At 46.7% G+C, this 15,111-nt stretch overlaps 1 protein-coding gene across 1 annotated transcript in view; it reads left to right on the forward strand.

Moving 5' to 3' along the window:
• The window catches only part of Hcls1 (hematopoietic cell-specific Lyn substrate 1), a 25,659-nt gene extending 12,550 nt beyond the window's left edge, over window positions 1-13,109 (forward strand). Inside the window, exons 4-14 of the mRNA XM_005344956.3 lie at window positions 1,397-1,526; window positions 3,484-3,594; window positions 6,202-6,256; window positions 8,169-8,279; window positions 8,788-8,843; window positions 9,804-9,873; window positions 10,830-11,041; window positions 11,467-11,583; window positions 12,006-12,207; window positions 12,357-12,419; window positions 12,614-13,109. Coding sequence (XP_005345013.1) covers window positions 1,397-1,526; window positions 3,484-3,594; window positions 6,202-6,256; window positions 8,169-8,279; window positions 8,788-8,843; window positions 9,804-9,873; window positions 10,830-11,041; window positions 11,467-11,583; window positions 12,006-12,207; window positions 12,357-12,419; window positions 12,614-12,747 — 1,261 coding nt within the window. The 3' untranslated portion in view covers window positions 12,748-13,109. The remainder of the gene's footprint in view (window positions 1-1,396; window positions 1,527-3,483; window positions 3,595-6,201; window positions 6,257-8,168; window positions 8,280-8,787; window positions 8,844-9,803; window positions 9,874-10,829; window positions 11,042-11,466; window positions 11,584-12,005; window positions 12,208-12,356; window positions 12,420-12,613) is intronic.
• Window positions 13,110-15,111: the final 2,002 nt, after the last annotated feature.

A 15,111-nucleotide genomic window follows, 5' to 3' on the forward strand; every position in this document is an offset into this window, starting at 1 on the left:
CCCACCTATGTTCTAACCAATAAAATGGGCCAAGGCAGTTTCTTTATTAGCCAATGACCTTCCTCCATCAACCTTTAACTGTTCTAAGAGAGTTTGTTATTCTCAGAAATTAACAGGCTTAGGTTGCAGAATGTTATTGCTTGACAAAAAAAAAAATACACTAATAAAACTACACTAATACTAATGAATAAATAAACTTACTCAAATCTACATTTTTATAAGCATCAGTTTTAATGACTTCCATTATGTTATTTGAAAGATAGCATTTCTATTTTCTTAGCTATTTCCCAATTACTAGGTATACGGATTAGTTATTTTTGCTACTGTCTGTAATGTTTCAATCACTTGCCATATTTAAAAATGTTTTTCTGGGGTAGACTCTTAGAACCATGGTCTAAAGGCATTTGCATATTTTTATGTTTCTTGAGACGGACCACCTAAGTGATTGAAGGCAGGTCTTTTCAGAGAGAGCGATAACTTCTCAGTTGTATTATGCCCAAATCTGCGAAGTCCCCCAAAAAAACCAACAAGGAGACCGAATCTTGTATGTAAAAGCAAAGAGCCTTTATTTTATGCAAGCTTGCAAACTTGGTCTCCCCACATGTCCAACATACTGGAATAAATGGAGAGCCCCCCAGCTCTGAATTAGGCTGAATTAGCACCTCTTTTCAGGAATCCTCCAAATTCCAAAGGAAGGAGCAAAACAACATCCTAACCTTTTGTTAGGGTAGTGACAGCCAGTCTGGAAGGTTACATGACTACTTCAGGTACGAACTATGGCTTGAGAGCCTGACTGCCATATCATATAGAAATATGGGCCTAGAGTTCAGGACCCCTGATTGGCTGACATTTGTCTAGGGACGTCCTGGTGAGTGTGTGCTGGTAGGTAGTACTATCTACAGCAGTTGGAATGTTAGGCATTTCCTTTGGATGGTCTGTTTTTGGGTGGTGCGTGGGTAATCTCAGTTCTTGGTCCTTCCTGCAGCCAGGCATTGCTTCAGGGTAAACCACTGAGGCTCAGGCCTCTTATTAAACTTATGGATGGCTGAGTACTACTCTGGCAGGTGATAATGGTTGGAAGTAAAGAACTTCCTTTGAGCGATATGTTCATATTTAGCTTATCATGGCTTGCTCCTACATTAAGTATATAGGTCTCATCTGTTTACATGAGACCATGAGAAATGGGACTAAAGATGACAAAGTTATGTCAGTGAGAAAGATAAGCGATCACAGGATCTTGGCTTCTAGAGAGTACCAACTTCTTACTCCAAACCTGTCACTCATACATTTGGGGGTCTCAAGAGTTTTGCTATAAAAGATTTCCACTTTTCTGGGAAAGGGAATGTTGACCTCCCTGTACGAGGTGAGTGAGCATCAAGTGTGTGGTTACTTGCAGCATCCACCAGCTGAGGAACAAAGTGTCCGAGGAGCATGACATTCTAAAGAAGAAGGAATTGGAGTCGGGGCCTAAAGCATCCCATGGCTATGGAGGCCGGTTTGGAGTGGAAAGGGACCGGATGGACAAGGTGAGTAGAAAAGGAGAGGTCTGTTTTAGAGAAAAGTTGATGAAAAGCAAAGTGCTATCGCATTGGGGCTTTGATTAAAAATTTGTCCCAAATATGATGTCCATTTGGGCTTTAAAGGAGAATGATCTATGTGCTGTTAGTATCTTTTTCTGCCCCCATCTCAACACACAAAATACAGAAGGCAGAAAGAGAGTCAAGACATTAGAGCAGCTGCCTGCTGCAGCTCCAGGTAATACTGTGACCCTGGGTGATGGATAGTTTTAATTGACAACTTGACACAATCTGGAACCAGCTGAGAAAAGAGCATCAGTGAAGGACGGTCTAGGTCAGACTGAGCATGTCTGTTGGGGGGTTGTCTTAATTACATTAATTGATGTGAGAAGCCCACTGTGTGCAGCACCGCCCTCTGGGCTTGGGTCCTGTGTTATTTAAGAGTAGAAACAGCGAGTTAATCAGCAATTCTACACGCATTTATTCTCTCTGCTTTTGATTGTGAATGTGACTGCTTCCTTTAAGCTCCTGCCTTGACCTGGAATTGTAGCCAAGTACAACCTTTCTCCTTTAAAGTTTCTTTTGGAAGCTATTGTAATCACAGAAACAAAACGAAACTATGCCATACTCAGACTGAGGAAGCAGGGAACATTAGCGGAGGAGGGAAAATAAGCTATAGACTTATTTGTTGCCTTTAAATGCTGTGTATTCAGTCTGTATTGCAACTTCTCTTATTTTCTTTTCTCAACCTGTGGGTTACAACACTTTGGGGTCCACATATCAGATATCCTGCATACCAGATACCTACATTATGATTCATAACAGTAACAAAATTTCAGTTATGAAGTACCAATGAAATAATCTCATGGTTGGGATCACCACAGCACAAGGAACTGTATTAAAGGGTCACAGCATTAGGAAGGTTGAGAACCACTGCCTTAGTGTATTACGTGATTATGTGTGTATGTGTGTTGTATGCACATGTTGTATGTGGTGTACGCGTGCATGCAGGTTGTGGGGGCGGTGAGTGCACTTGTATGTGCACAAGCAAGATGTCAAATGTCTTCCTCTGCAGCTCTCTGCCTTAGTGCCTTGGGGCAGGATTTCCCACTGAGTGTGAAGCTCATCACATCACCCAGGCTGGCTGGGAAGGGAGCTCCCAAAATTCACCTGTCTCTACCTTCCCATGCTGGGGTTATAGGTACATGTAGCCATGCCTCACTGTTTTCGTGGGTGCCAGAGATTTGATTTTAAGTCTTCATGTTTGAAAAACAAGGACTCTTATACACTGAGCCACTCCTCAGACCTTTAGCAATCTTTTGTTTTGTTTTGTTTCTGGGACAGGGTTTCTCTGTAGCTTTAGAACCTGTCCTGGAACTCACTTGGTAGACCAGGCTGGCCTTGACCTCACAGAGATCCAGCCGCCTTTGCCTTCCAAGAGCTGGGATTAAAGCTGTGCACCACCACTGCCCAGTTTAGCAATGTTTTATATGTACATTGAAAACTTCAGAATTCACTTCTGAACTTTGGTTGTTCCAATGATTAAAGATCTAGGACAGAGATATCTGGTTGCTGGAGTGGAGACGTCATTCGGTCAGGGCATCTAGTCAGTGCCTCTAGATGCACCCACCCAAGCTTTGCTCCTTTTCTGCAGTGCCCCTGTTTGAGCTCTCCTCTCCCTTCTTTTGGTTCAATACTGCTCTGCCATCTCTTCTCTATCTTCTGACTTCCAGTACATTCCTGGAGGCTTCTGAGCAATGGCTCTCTTGTGATGTGAAAAAGGATTCTAGGATGGGCACCGCTCTAGAGAAAGTTACTGTGTCCCCCATCATCGGTTCCTTGGCGGCTCTGTCAAAGGCTACAGATCTGACCAGGGAGGGAATTTCTTGTATCCTGACATCCATTTGCCATCTCGATTTCTTAAGGTCATTGTGATCTTTTATACACCATTCCTGATTTTCCTTAGAGTGCTGTGGGCCACGAATATGTCGCTGATGTGGAGAAACACTCTTCTCAGACTGATGCTGCCAGAGGCTTTGGGGGCAAATATGGAGTTGAAAGGGACCGGGCGGACAAGGTAAGTGACAACTTTCCCCCTCTGCCATAGCCCTTACATTAATGTGGGCCTCACCAACACTCAGTCCTAACTGTAGGTCCATGCTTCTTCAGGTGAAAGACAGGACAGCAGAGGCCACGTGTGTCTGGTACTGGCATTGAGTCCAGGACAGATCTCATGACCTGTCTCAGCAGGGCTGGTGGGGAGGCTGTGTGTGTGGCATCATCATCCATTTAAGTTGGTTAGGGCTGGGGTTGCAGTGCAGCTCTGGCCTCTCCCAGGAGAGGCCCAGGGTTCATCAGCAAAGCCTCCTTTAGTCAGTTAATAGGCAAAGATTCCGAGTAAGAATGTCTCAAGGCATTAGCAGAGAAGAATTCCTCAAATCAGCAAGTAAGCCGGTTAATTCATTAGGATGGCAATGCTCTGAGAAGGGGAAGGATTGAGCAATGATCCCTGAAGCTGGGGTGTTGATGGAGACTCCTTTGTGTACAAGAGTAGCTTTAAAGAGAACAAAAGGCAGTTCTAAATGGGTGCAGCTCATTCTGTGGAAGGAGCAAGGCTGGTGATCCTCGATGCTTTAAATTCCAATTTAGGATATCAGGAGCTGAATCCTTTCACGGCACAGGTCAGAGTCTCATCTGAAAGGGGAAGGGAGCTATGGAGGGAGAAGTAGAGGGGGAGGGAGAGAGGAATGGGCTAGAGAATCTTCACATCTGGTTTATTATTTTTATTATTATTATTGTTGTTGTTGTTGTTGTTGTTATTACTAGCAGGTAGGCCTGAATCCAAACTTCAAAGTGTTAGGATGATAATTGTTTGCACTGTAGGAGAAAATATACCCCGAACAAAACTGAGAAAGTTCAAAACATGGTGTAAAAGAAAAGAAGTACAGAAAACACATTAAAGACAATAATGTCACGTGGAGCATATGTGGTTCTAGAAACAAGGGAGGATTTCCTAGGTCTTGGCTTCCTTCTGGTGGTCTTTGCCCAACCCCTTATTGCTAGTTGTTATTTTACAAGCACAAATTGCATCACCTAAGCAGTTCACGTGTCCATAAACCATGAATGAAAGACTAGAGGATGGGGAAGTAGCTCAGTTGGTAGCTGTTAGCCTAGGGTATGGGGACCACCCCAGTGCCTCATAAACCAGGTATGTTGGACATGCTCACTCGCAGGTAGAAGTAGAGGGTCAGAAATGCGTTGCCTGCTAGCCCTCCTCCCACAAGTCCATTTGTCCATCAAGAGTTACAGGAGAAGTATGCCTGCCATGTCTGTCATATGTAAGATTTATTGCAGCAGAGATAGCATGGGACACACTAAGTCAGAGCCCCTGCATGATGAATAGGTGTGTGTCTAGAGAGGGAACATGATCGGCTTGATGTGCAGGGAGCCTGGCTTTATTTACTTCTCAACTGGGTGTGGAGCAAAGCTGACTCCACATCTGCTTGAACTGGTCTCGGCACGATGCATTTAGCTGGTTGTGTCTTATTAACAGCACAGCCCTGACTAGGTGTGACACTCTTGGGGACCTTTGAAACTGCAGAGAATAAACCCCACAGGATTCCACAGGGCCTCGTTTTCAGCAACCCACAGTGCAGTTAGCCTCCTGGCATGGAGTTTGCCCAGCCAAACCTGCCTGGTGGGTTATCTGTGGCCCACAGTGAGGTAAGGAGGAAGTCAGCCTACTGGCTGGGAGTGAGACCAGTGGCCTGTCAGAGAGGAAAAGCCTCAGCAATAGGGAGATTTCTTCTGGGCAAGAGTCCTGGAGTAAACTGCCTTGGATCTAAAGTGGAGGCCCCCAGGCATTAGCCTGATCGCTCCCTCGGTCTCTGGTTATCTAAGAATTAACTATCTTCTGTCTTCCTCTTGTCCAAAGTCATCCTTGCTACAGAGGGAGTTTGAGGCCAGCCTCGGGTTAGGAGACCCCGAGAAAGAGGGAGGGAGAGAAAGGAAGAGGAGAACAGGGAAACCAAGAGACCAGTTCTTAAGATACAAAGCCAAGCTTTGCTTAGAAACCTGTCGCTACTGAGCAGATGGGGACACAGGTCCCAGGATGGATTAGGTCTTGGGACCAACTTGGATCCCATCCCACCAAAATCTGTGCCTTGCATCCCTGTGAGGCCATGCTGAGATCAGCACAGTTCAGGGGGAGTGAGGTGACTAGCCCACAGGCGCCCAGAGGCACGCATAGCTTTTAGTTTGCAGGGTCTTTGCTACCTATTGCCTCATCTTAGTTTGTGAGGTTCACATGGGGGAGAAATGCTGATTCCTTGCTAACTCAGCAGATACTATACCTTGCTCTCTAAAGCTGTCATATTATAACAAATGAAGAGAGAGCATTTCTCTCAATATTGCCACTGTAGTGGGTAAGACACATTTAATATCATTTAAAGAGACCAGTGCTCAGTGGTGTTGAATAATCCCAAAGCTAACCAATTATAAATGAGGGAAGTGGGATTTGGATCTGGAGTGGTCTGGTCCAGAGGCCATGATGACTGCTTTGTAGCATTCTTCCTACTTTCAACTTCCAAATTTAGCCACGGGTCCCCAACACTGCCTCTGGGACTGCAGTGAAGGCAAGGCTATGAAGCAGATAGAGGTGATCAATCATTTCTCTCTTCCTCAGTCAGCAGTGGGCTTTGATTACAAAGGAGAAGTGGAGAAGCACGCATCTCAGAAAGGTGAGTACCCAGTGCCTTGGCCACCTGGAGGGTCTCTCCCCTGCTCACAGCTCCCTTCCAGCAGCTTATCATGGCTCCCTCCAGCCCCCCCCCACTGTTTTGGCCATGGCAAACTATATTTTCATCATATTCTTTCCCCCTCCCAATTCTACTCAGATCCTTCCTGCTCACCCAACTTCATGCTCTCTCTCTTGAAACAAACAATACAAAACCACACATACACAAAACCATGGAATCCAACTTGTGTTGGCTTTAGAACATGGAGCCTGCCATGTGTCTAGTAAACTGAAACTATGTATTTTTATTTCTTAAATTGAGGAAATTTTCCATATCATTTTATTGATATTGGCTTTTAATTTTATTGAGATCAAAAAATGATTTCCAGTATTTCCGTCTTACACATGACCTCTGTGCATTAGGATCAAAGAGTTGGTTATGTAGTTTGGGACAGAGTGTTCTTAGTCATTTAGCCAACTAGGTCTTAGTGACAAAGTTGTTTGAATCTTCTATAACTTTACTGATGACTCTTTTTGTTCAGGAGGTTTAAATTTTCAACAATGATCATAAATTTGTCTATTTATCTTACTGTTTCTCTCAGGGTTTGCTTTATGAATTAGATTTATTCCACTGTACTTATTCCTGATGGATGATGCTGTCCCTCTTGCCTTTTAGAATGCATTCTTTCTTGAAGTCTACTTTGTGTTGTGTTCATGCTACCTTTCTTATGATATTCTTTCCACATATATATTCTCTTTGTGTGTGCTTGCCCATGTGTGTGAGTGCACGTATGTGCTGGGGCATGCAGAAGTCAAAGGTCAGTGGTAGGTATTTTCTTTGATCGCTGTGCACGTTTATCTATTGAGACAGGGTCTCTCCCAAACCTGGAGATCATAGATTTGACAAGACCAGCAGGTCAACAAGCTCCAGACATCCTGTCCCTGTCTCTGCAACTCTAGAGTCGCAGGCATACACTGTCACAGTTAGCTTTGTACCTGCACGCTTGGGACTTGAACTCGGGTCCTCATATTTACATGGAGCTGTACTGACTGACACACGTCCTAGAACCCTCCCTCTCAGTATGTATTTTCTGAGATCAGTATTTAAGTTATTTTCTTCGCTTAGAATTCCTAAATCCTATTAATTGGGAAAAAATGAGTAGTTACATTCCACGCTCAGATGTAGAACTAGAGTTCCAAATATTACTGGTAAAATTTCCTCTTGTCAAATCTGAACAGACTACAAGACACCTTGCCATTTTCTGTACAAGTGAGCAGCATTTTCTAGACATCTTTTTCTTCGGACTGGGCAGAACCTCCTTTCCAGCTCTCATGCCCACTCGAGTAGATTTTAGAACCACAGACCCTAGGTCTTAATCCCATTTCGCTGAGCGCTGACTGTAAACCCCTTGGGGCTTCTGTGACGTGCGCTGACTGTCACTCTCGTACTTATTTATGTAGCTCCAATTCTTGTATTTCTTTCTGGAGCTAGGATTATTTCATCCTCCCCCGTCTTTCCTCTTTTCCTCCTTTTCTTGTATCTGTTCCTTTCTTCCCTCTCTTCCTCCTCCTTCTTTCTGAGTTTCACCACTTTAAAGTTACTATATTTGGCCGAGATTTCTCTGTTTCTATGGGGGTGGAGGGACAGCATTTATCTCCCATGTCTGCCTTTTATCCCAGAGATCTCTTCTCACATTCTCTATACACAGCCTTTCCTGGAAAATATCAAGGGGATCTTCTTGTCTTGGGATGGAGGTGAGGGCATCATCCCGGTTAAATTAGCTCACCACTATCTGAGCTCAGAACCTTCCCTGCCCTCCCACCCTGCCCTCATTCCTGTAGACTTCTTATGCGCGCATGCGCGCGTTTTCCAGCGGGCTGCGGCCAGGCTCTCAGGCCTCCCCTGTCTATTGCAGATTACTCTCATGGCTTTGGTGGCCGCTATGGAGTAGAGAAGGATAAACGGGACAAAGCAGCTCTAGGATATGACTACAAGGGAGAGACGGAGAAGCACGAGTCTCAGCGAGGTAAGTAAGTTGGATTGGGAGCAGGGAGGTCCCAGAATAAGGAGGGGGACGAGGAGAGTCCACATGGATGGAAAGGACAGCAGAATTGGAAGCAGGGCAGAGAATGGGGCAAGGAGGAAAGGGATTGAGGAAAGAGTGGAGCCAGGCAGGGTAATGGGCTGCGTGGTGTGAGTATCACAGGCCAGTCAGCCTTAGTGGGGACTTCCCTGGGACTCAGCAGCTATGGCTGGAGGGCTTGCTTTGTTTTCCTGTTTATTTCCTTGAATTTTGCCTTAGTTGTCACTTCTACTGTCTTTCCTTTTTCCATCTCTCCTTTCTCTCCCGAGTCCCCTACCTCCATCCTCAACTCTTTTCCTTTTCTTCCTGGCATCCCTGTCTCTCTCTGACATTTCTTCCTCTTTCTCTGCCGTCCACATTCCTGTCTCCCTGTCCATCTGCTCCCTCTCCCAGACCCATTCCCAACCTTCTAATCTCCTATTTTTCACTCTCAGAATTTTCTTTCCCACAGACTATGCCAAGGGCTTTGGTGGCCAATATGGAATCCAGAAGGACCGAGTGGATAAGGTAAACAGAGGATACCATGGTCTCGGGAGTGTCTCTGTGGTAAAGGACCTGCACGGAGGATAGCAAGATAAAGGAGAAGCCAGAAGCCAGATGGAACTCTTGGAGCTGGTTCACCAAGGAGCATGAATTCTATAACCTGAGGTTTATCTGAGAAGAGTGGAGGGGGCAGAGAGTTAGCGCAGAAAGGGAGACACTAGGGAGATTGGACATGACATTTCAGGCATTTCTTAGTCCTGTCTGGTCTCTTCCTGCTCTGTGTTACCATACTGTATGTTCAGTGACTCCTCTTTCTGTGTGAGCAAGGACCTTGCTCCATTCTGGGTGTAAATGGGCTCAGAAACTTGCAATTCTAAGTCCATTGAGCTTTCAAAGGGGGAGCTGAGCTCGCCAGTAGAGTTCTTTACCCTTCTCTCTGATGGAGGAGGGTCATATGTCTATTGGTTAATAAAGAAACTGTCTTGGCCTTTAATAGGACAGAAAATTAGGTAGGCGGAGTAGACAGAACAGAATTCTGGGAGAAAGAAAGCCGAGTCAGGCAGTTGCCATAGCTCTCCTCTCCAAGGTGGATGCAGGTTAAGATCTTACCAGTAAGCTACCACCTCGTGGTGGTACACAGATTATTAGAAATGGGTTAATCTAGATGTGAGAGCTAGCCAGTAAGAAGCTAGAGCTAATGGGCCAAGTAGTGTTTAAAAGAATACAGTTTCCGTGTAATTATTTCAGGTAAAGCTAGCCAGTGCGGGAGCTGGGTGGCGGGAAGTGGCCCGCCGCTCCTATTACTACAGAGTGGTGCCTATTCCTACATCACTCTCCCACCAGATAATATTGCAGACCCAGTCCAACTGTTACCTACTACATGGCTATGGATGCCTCCCAGGGTGGCTCTTTCCCCCAGTGTTGGCTCATGGATCACTACCCTTCTGCTTCCCCTGACTATATACACTGTTCTTCTGCCTGCAGAGTGCCGTTGGCTTCAATGAAATGGAGGCCCCAACCACAGCCTATAAGAAGACCACCCCCATAGAAGCCGGTTAGTCTTAATTCCCTTCTCAGTGCCCTTCAGTGTTTTTTCTCTTCTGACTCTCTCTCCTCCAAGATTATCCCTTGCATGCCTTTGGCCACTGAGATAAGCCAAGGAGGATGAGAGCACTACTCTCATCAGTCCAGGGTCTTGTCTCCTAGAAAATCCAGACCTACTGGATGGCAAGAGGAGTGGCATTAGGGAAGAAACTAGCGACAGAGACACAGAGAGACAAGAGTGAGGCTTTAGCTGGGGAATGTAGATAGAGGAGACTTTGGGGATGGGGGATAGGGTGGTGGCGGGTGGAGATACATAGATTTAAAGAATATGGACTGAGAAAGATGCTGGTTCAGGAACTCATAATTTTAAAAGGACAGCTGGTGCTTTGGTCATAGGGAACCTGAGCTTCAGTGCCATGTGATGCCCAAGTCCTAGTGTCCTCTCAAAACCTCTGTACCTTCCCCTCCTGTAGCACCTGCACTACAGGACCTTATACGAGCCAGGAAAGGGGCTGGAGATTTAAACACATATGCACACATGCAGAGACATGGAGACATGGATCATCCTTGATACAAGAACGCCAACTTTATTTAGCTCCAGGGAAGCTTACATTGGGATCCTTAACTGGTAGCCACGCCCCAGCTCTTGGGATTCCCAGCTGTAAAACCCACCAGAAGCCACTTCCCCTGCCATCAGGAACTCGTGAGGGTCTCGTGCTCAGAGCAGCTGCGGGCACAGGAAAACAAGTTGTTTACTCCGCTCAGTCCAGCAGGCAAAGGGGCTGAGACAGGCAAAGAAAGTCAAGGGGTCAGGGGTCTGCAGCCTCCAACACCCTCCATGAGTCACCTCCTCATCGTCTTTCCTCCTGTATAGTTAACAGATCTCTCTCTTTTTTTTAAAAGCTCTATTTCCTCTCTCCACTCACAATCCAAGACACCCTGAATTTTCCTCATCTGTGTTTGCAGCTTCCAGTGGTGCCCGTGGGCTGAAAGCAAAATTTGAGTCCATGGCTGAGGAGAAGAGGAAGCGAGAGGAAGAAGAGAAGGCCCAGCAGATGGCCAGGCAGCAACAGGAGCGAAAGGCTGTGGTGAAGATGAGCCGCGAAGCTCAGCAGCCACCGAGGCCTGTGGAAGAGCCAGCAGTGCCAGCCCCAGTGCCCAAGAAGATCTCCTCAGAGGTGAGTGCATGGTTATTGGGGGTCCAAGATCTCTTGACCTGACTGGTGTCCCAGGTGTCCAAGTGATGGGCAAAAATAAATAAATAGATAGATAGATAGATAGATAGATAGATAGATAGATAGATAGATAGAAGGCAGATGTCTCCCTTGCTGAGCAGAGTCCGTTGTGCTTGTCTTTGCGAAGATTCCATGTGTGTAATTGGTCCCAGGTAGTAGAAGGTCAAGAGAAAAACAACAACACAACAACAAAGCCATCAGGATTTATAGACTCTACCCGTTAGAGTCTCTATAATAAGATTCTAACAGATAGCAGGTCACCAGCAACAACCAGTGGCCTTTGCTGTGCCAAGTGGTTACCAGCTGCAACAGGTACCCTTTGCTGGACTAACTAAAGATGAAGGAGCCATCATCCCCTTGTTCTTCAGGTCTGGCCTCCAGCAGAGAGTCATCCACCCCCAGAACCTGAACCCATGAGAAGCAGAAAAGAACACCTCGTTCCCTCTCTGCCCAGGATGCAGACTCCACCACAGAATCCCCCGGAGGTAAGCACTGTCCCAGAGAGTGTCTGTCCCTACACCTTCCTGTCATGTCTTGGACTGTATAGGGGCAGCCAATCTTACTCTGGTTTTAACACTGAAAGTCCTGCATTCTGGAAACTCCCTAGTCCTAAGCAAACCTGGACAGTTGGTTCTCTTAGCTGTGGTAGCCCAACAGTGTGCTTTTGCTTTGATGCTCCTCTGGTTTTCCAAAGGCTCTGCCTTGCTTTCCGCACCCCTCACCTCGCACCTTGAATTCCCTCCTGTCACTTCCTTTGAGAGGGCAAATGTTTTAGGAGACTCGGAATGAAGAGCAGACCGTTTCTGAGGAAAGGCTTCTAAACGGAGGGAAGAGATTGGGTGGCAAGGGTGTTGGCAACCCCATTATGTCATCATTGAATCCTCTTGGCCCACACATCTCTCCTCAGGACGAGGAGCCTCCAGCCCTGCCCCCTAGGACTCCCGAAGGCCTCCAGGTGCTGGAAGAGCCAGTGTATGAAGCGGAGCCTCAGCAGGAGCCTGAGAACGACTATGAGGACGTTGGGGAGCTCGATCCGCGGGAGGAGGAAGAGGGAGACTATGAGGATGTGCTGGAGCCCGAGATCACCCCTTCTTTGTCCTACCAGGCTGGTGAGTGGGGTGAATGGGGAGGGGAAAGCAGCTTCCAAATGTGGTCAGTTTCTGGGCATCAGAGATGGAGGGAGAATCTCTCCTTTCTGCCCAGTGAGATCATGTCTCTTTGCTTTCTCCATGTAATGTTTATATTTCTCATTATTCAGGATCATCTGCCGAGGCTGGTGGTACAGGGACCTCTGCCGTAGCCCTGTATGATTACCAGGGAGGTAAGCGTGAAGCCCCTTGAAGGGCCTGGCACACCTGTGTCCCCTGATATATAGGAAAAATGGTGGGTTCTGAGGGTCAAGGAAGAGCCCAAAAGACTGGGCCTGTTTTCTTCCCTGAGGCTTAGAGTTGGCACAGACAGGCACTAGGGGATTCCTGTCTGACCATCCTAATGTCTCCTCAACTTCCTCCCCAGAGGGAAGCGATGAGCTCTCCTTTGATCCAGATGACATCATCACTGATATTGAGATGGTGGATGAAGGCTGGTGGCGGGGCCGTTGCCATGGCTACTTTGGACTCTTTCCTGCAAACTATGTCAAGCTCCTCTAGTGAGCAGCCCCATTGTCTTCTGTTACTCCAATTCCCCAGGTTCAAAACGGCTCTGCCTCCTCCTACCCATTCCACAGGACTGCTGCAAAGGACCTAATAGCATGCCATGGAGCACCTGGATTCAGACAGACCTCCCTCTCCTGCTTTATTAAGAGCTTTAGGTAGAGGCAGCACAAGGCAGGGGCCTTCCCTGTGCATCCACTCTTTCCTGGGATAACTCATAGCATCATCTGTGGTCCTGCCTCCTTCCCAACACCGCCCTCTGCTCTCCTCCCTCTTGAGTGCTGACATTCCCCTGTATGCTAGCCGTCAGGGAAGCTCTTGCTAGGCAGCCTGATTTTGCCTGGTTGTGCTTTTTTGCTCATTTTCCTTCCCATAAGAAATTGGAACTGTCTTTTCTGTTTAGACATAAAACTGAGAATAAAGCAAGACTGTGGCTTTGAATGCTTTGTACTGGGGTAGGTGGTGCTCTTAGTGAGGCCTTTGTACTGGGGTAGGTGGTGCTCTTAGTGAGGCCTTTGTACTGGGGTAGGTGGTGCTCTTAGTGAGGCCTCTCTGGCCCTGACTCTACATCCCTCATCCACATGAACACAGAAGACTCCCTCTAGTCTTGTGTTAAGGATGTGGTGTTCTTACCATTGCCCAAATCCTGTGCCTTAGGGGTCAGGAGCTAGGCCTGTTTATGTGGCTGTACCTTAGTCTGTCCAAAACAGACAAGCCTATTACTGCCTTACTGAAGGTTTCTGCTGCTGTGATAAAAATACATGACCAAAATCAACTTGTGAAGGAAAGGGTTTATTTCAGTCTACAATTCTCAAATCACACTCCATCACTGAGGGAAGTCAGGACAGGGCCTCAGAGCAAGAACCTAGTGGTAAGAACTGAAGGAAAAACCAGTGAGAAATGCTGCTTACTAGCTTGCTCCCTATGGCTTGCCCAGGCTGCTTTCTTACACACCCAGAAATGGTACCATCCACAGTGGGCGGGGCACTGCCCACATCAACCACTAAGAAAATAAGTCCTACAGACTTGCCTATGGAGGAATCCTATGGAGACATTTTCTCAATTAACATTACTTCCCAGGTATGTCTAAGTCTGTCAAGTTGAGAAAAACCAGCACACCCAATGGCAGCAATGTGGAATAGCAGGGTCAGGGGACATCCAGATTTAGGCTTTAGCCGTTGTATGAAGTTAGCTTCCCAGCTGGGAAAACAACCAAGCTTTTCCAGCTCATGGTGATTGTGTGTGCGTGAGTGCATGCATGCGTGCGTGTGTGTAAGTGTGTAAATATGTGCAGGTGCACTTGTGGGTTCGAGTGTATACAGGTGTGTGTTGGCTAGTAAGCAACGTTGGCTGTTAGTCCTCAGGAATGTAACCCGCTTCTTTTAAAGAAGGATTTCTCTTTGATTTGGGGCTCACCAATTAGGCTAGATTCTGCTGGCCAGGGAGCCCCAGGGATCCTCTTGTCTCTGCCTCCTTAGCTCTAAGATTATCAGCAAATGCCACCACCATGTGGCATTTTACATGGGTTCTGGAGATTAAACTCAGGTCCTCATGCTTGGTAGGCAAGCACTTCACTAGCTGAGCCATCTCCCCCACCCCCTGGAACATGGTGAGTTCTTGAGGCAAAAGCACAGATTCAGATTAGAGAATTGAAAACAGGAAAGAAAGAAAAGACTAACACCAAAGGAGAGTGAGTTGAACAAAATCAAGTGAGCTGAAGAGTGACTGGGGGAAGGTCCAGACTCCCTGATACCAGGACCGTTGGAGCCCATGTCCAGGAAAGGGTAGACGGAGACAGTCTGTGCGGTCCAGAGTTAGAATGGATAGGAAAAGAGATGAGGACACCCAGGCAGCCGCGATCATCAAAAAGTGACTCCTTGAGCATCCTGCCATCTCTGTGTCTGGCTGGAGGACTGCCTGGCTTCTTGCCTTGGGGGTGTCCCTTTCTTTCCCTTTAGTCTCTTCTTTTTTCTCTTCTCTTCCCTCAAGCCTAGATTTCTCCTCCTGTTTATTCTGCCTGCCAGCCCCTCCTATCCTTTCTCTGCCTAGCTATTGGCCATTCAGCTCTTTATTAGACCAGTCAGGTGCCTTAGGCAGGCAAGGTAAAACAGCAACATATCTTTACATAGTTAAACAAAGGCAGCATAAACAGATGGAACACATCTTTACACAGTTAAAGCAATATCTGACAGTATAAACAAGCGTAACTCATCTTCATACAGTTAAATTCCCACAACCCCTTTCAGAGTACAAAGCAGCTTTTATTTCCCAAGAGAGAGACCGTGGGGTTGCTGGTGTATAGAAGTGACCATAGATACATAAAACTGTGTTCTCCATTTCAAGTTGATTTGGCATCGCGCA

The sequence above is a fragment of the Microtus ochrogaster genome, chromosome 2 (genome assembly GCF_000317375.1).
Source record: "Microtus ochrogaster isolate Prairie Vole_2 chromosome 2, MicOch1.0, whole genome shotgun sequence".
Lineage (NCBI taxonomy): Eukaryota > Metazoa > Chordata > Mammalia > Rodentia > Cricetidae > Microtus > Microtus ochrogaster.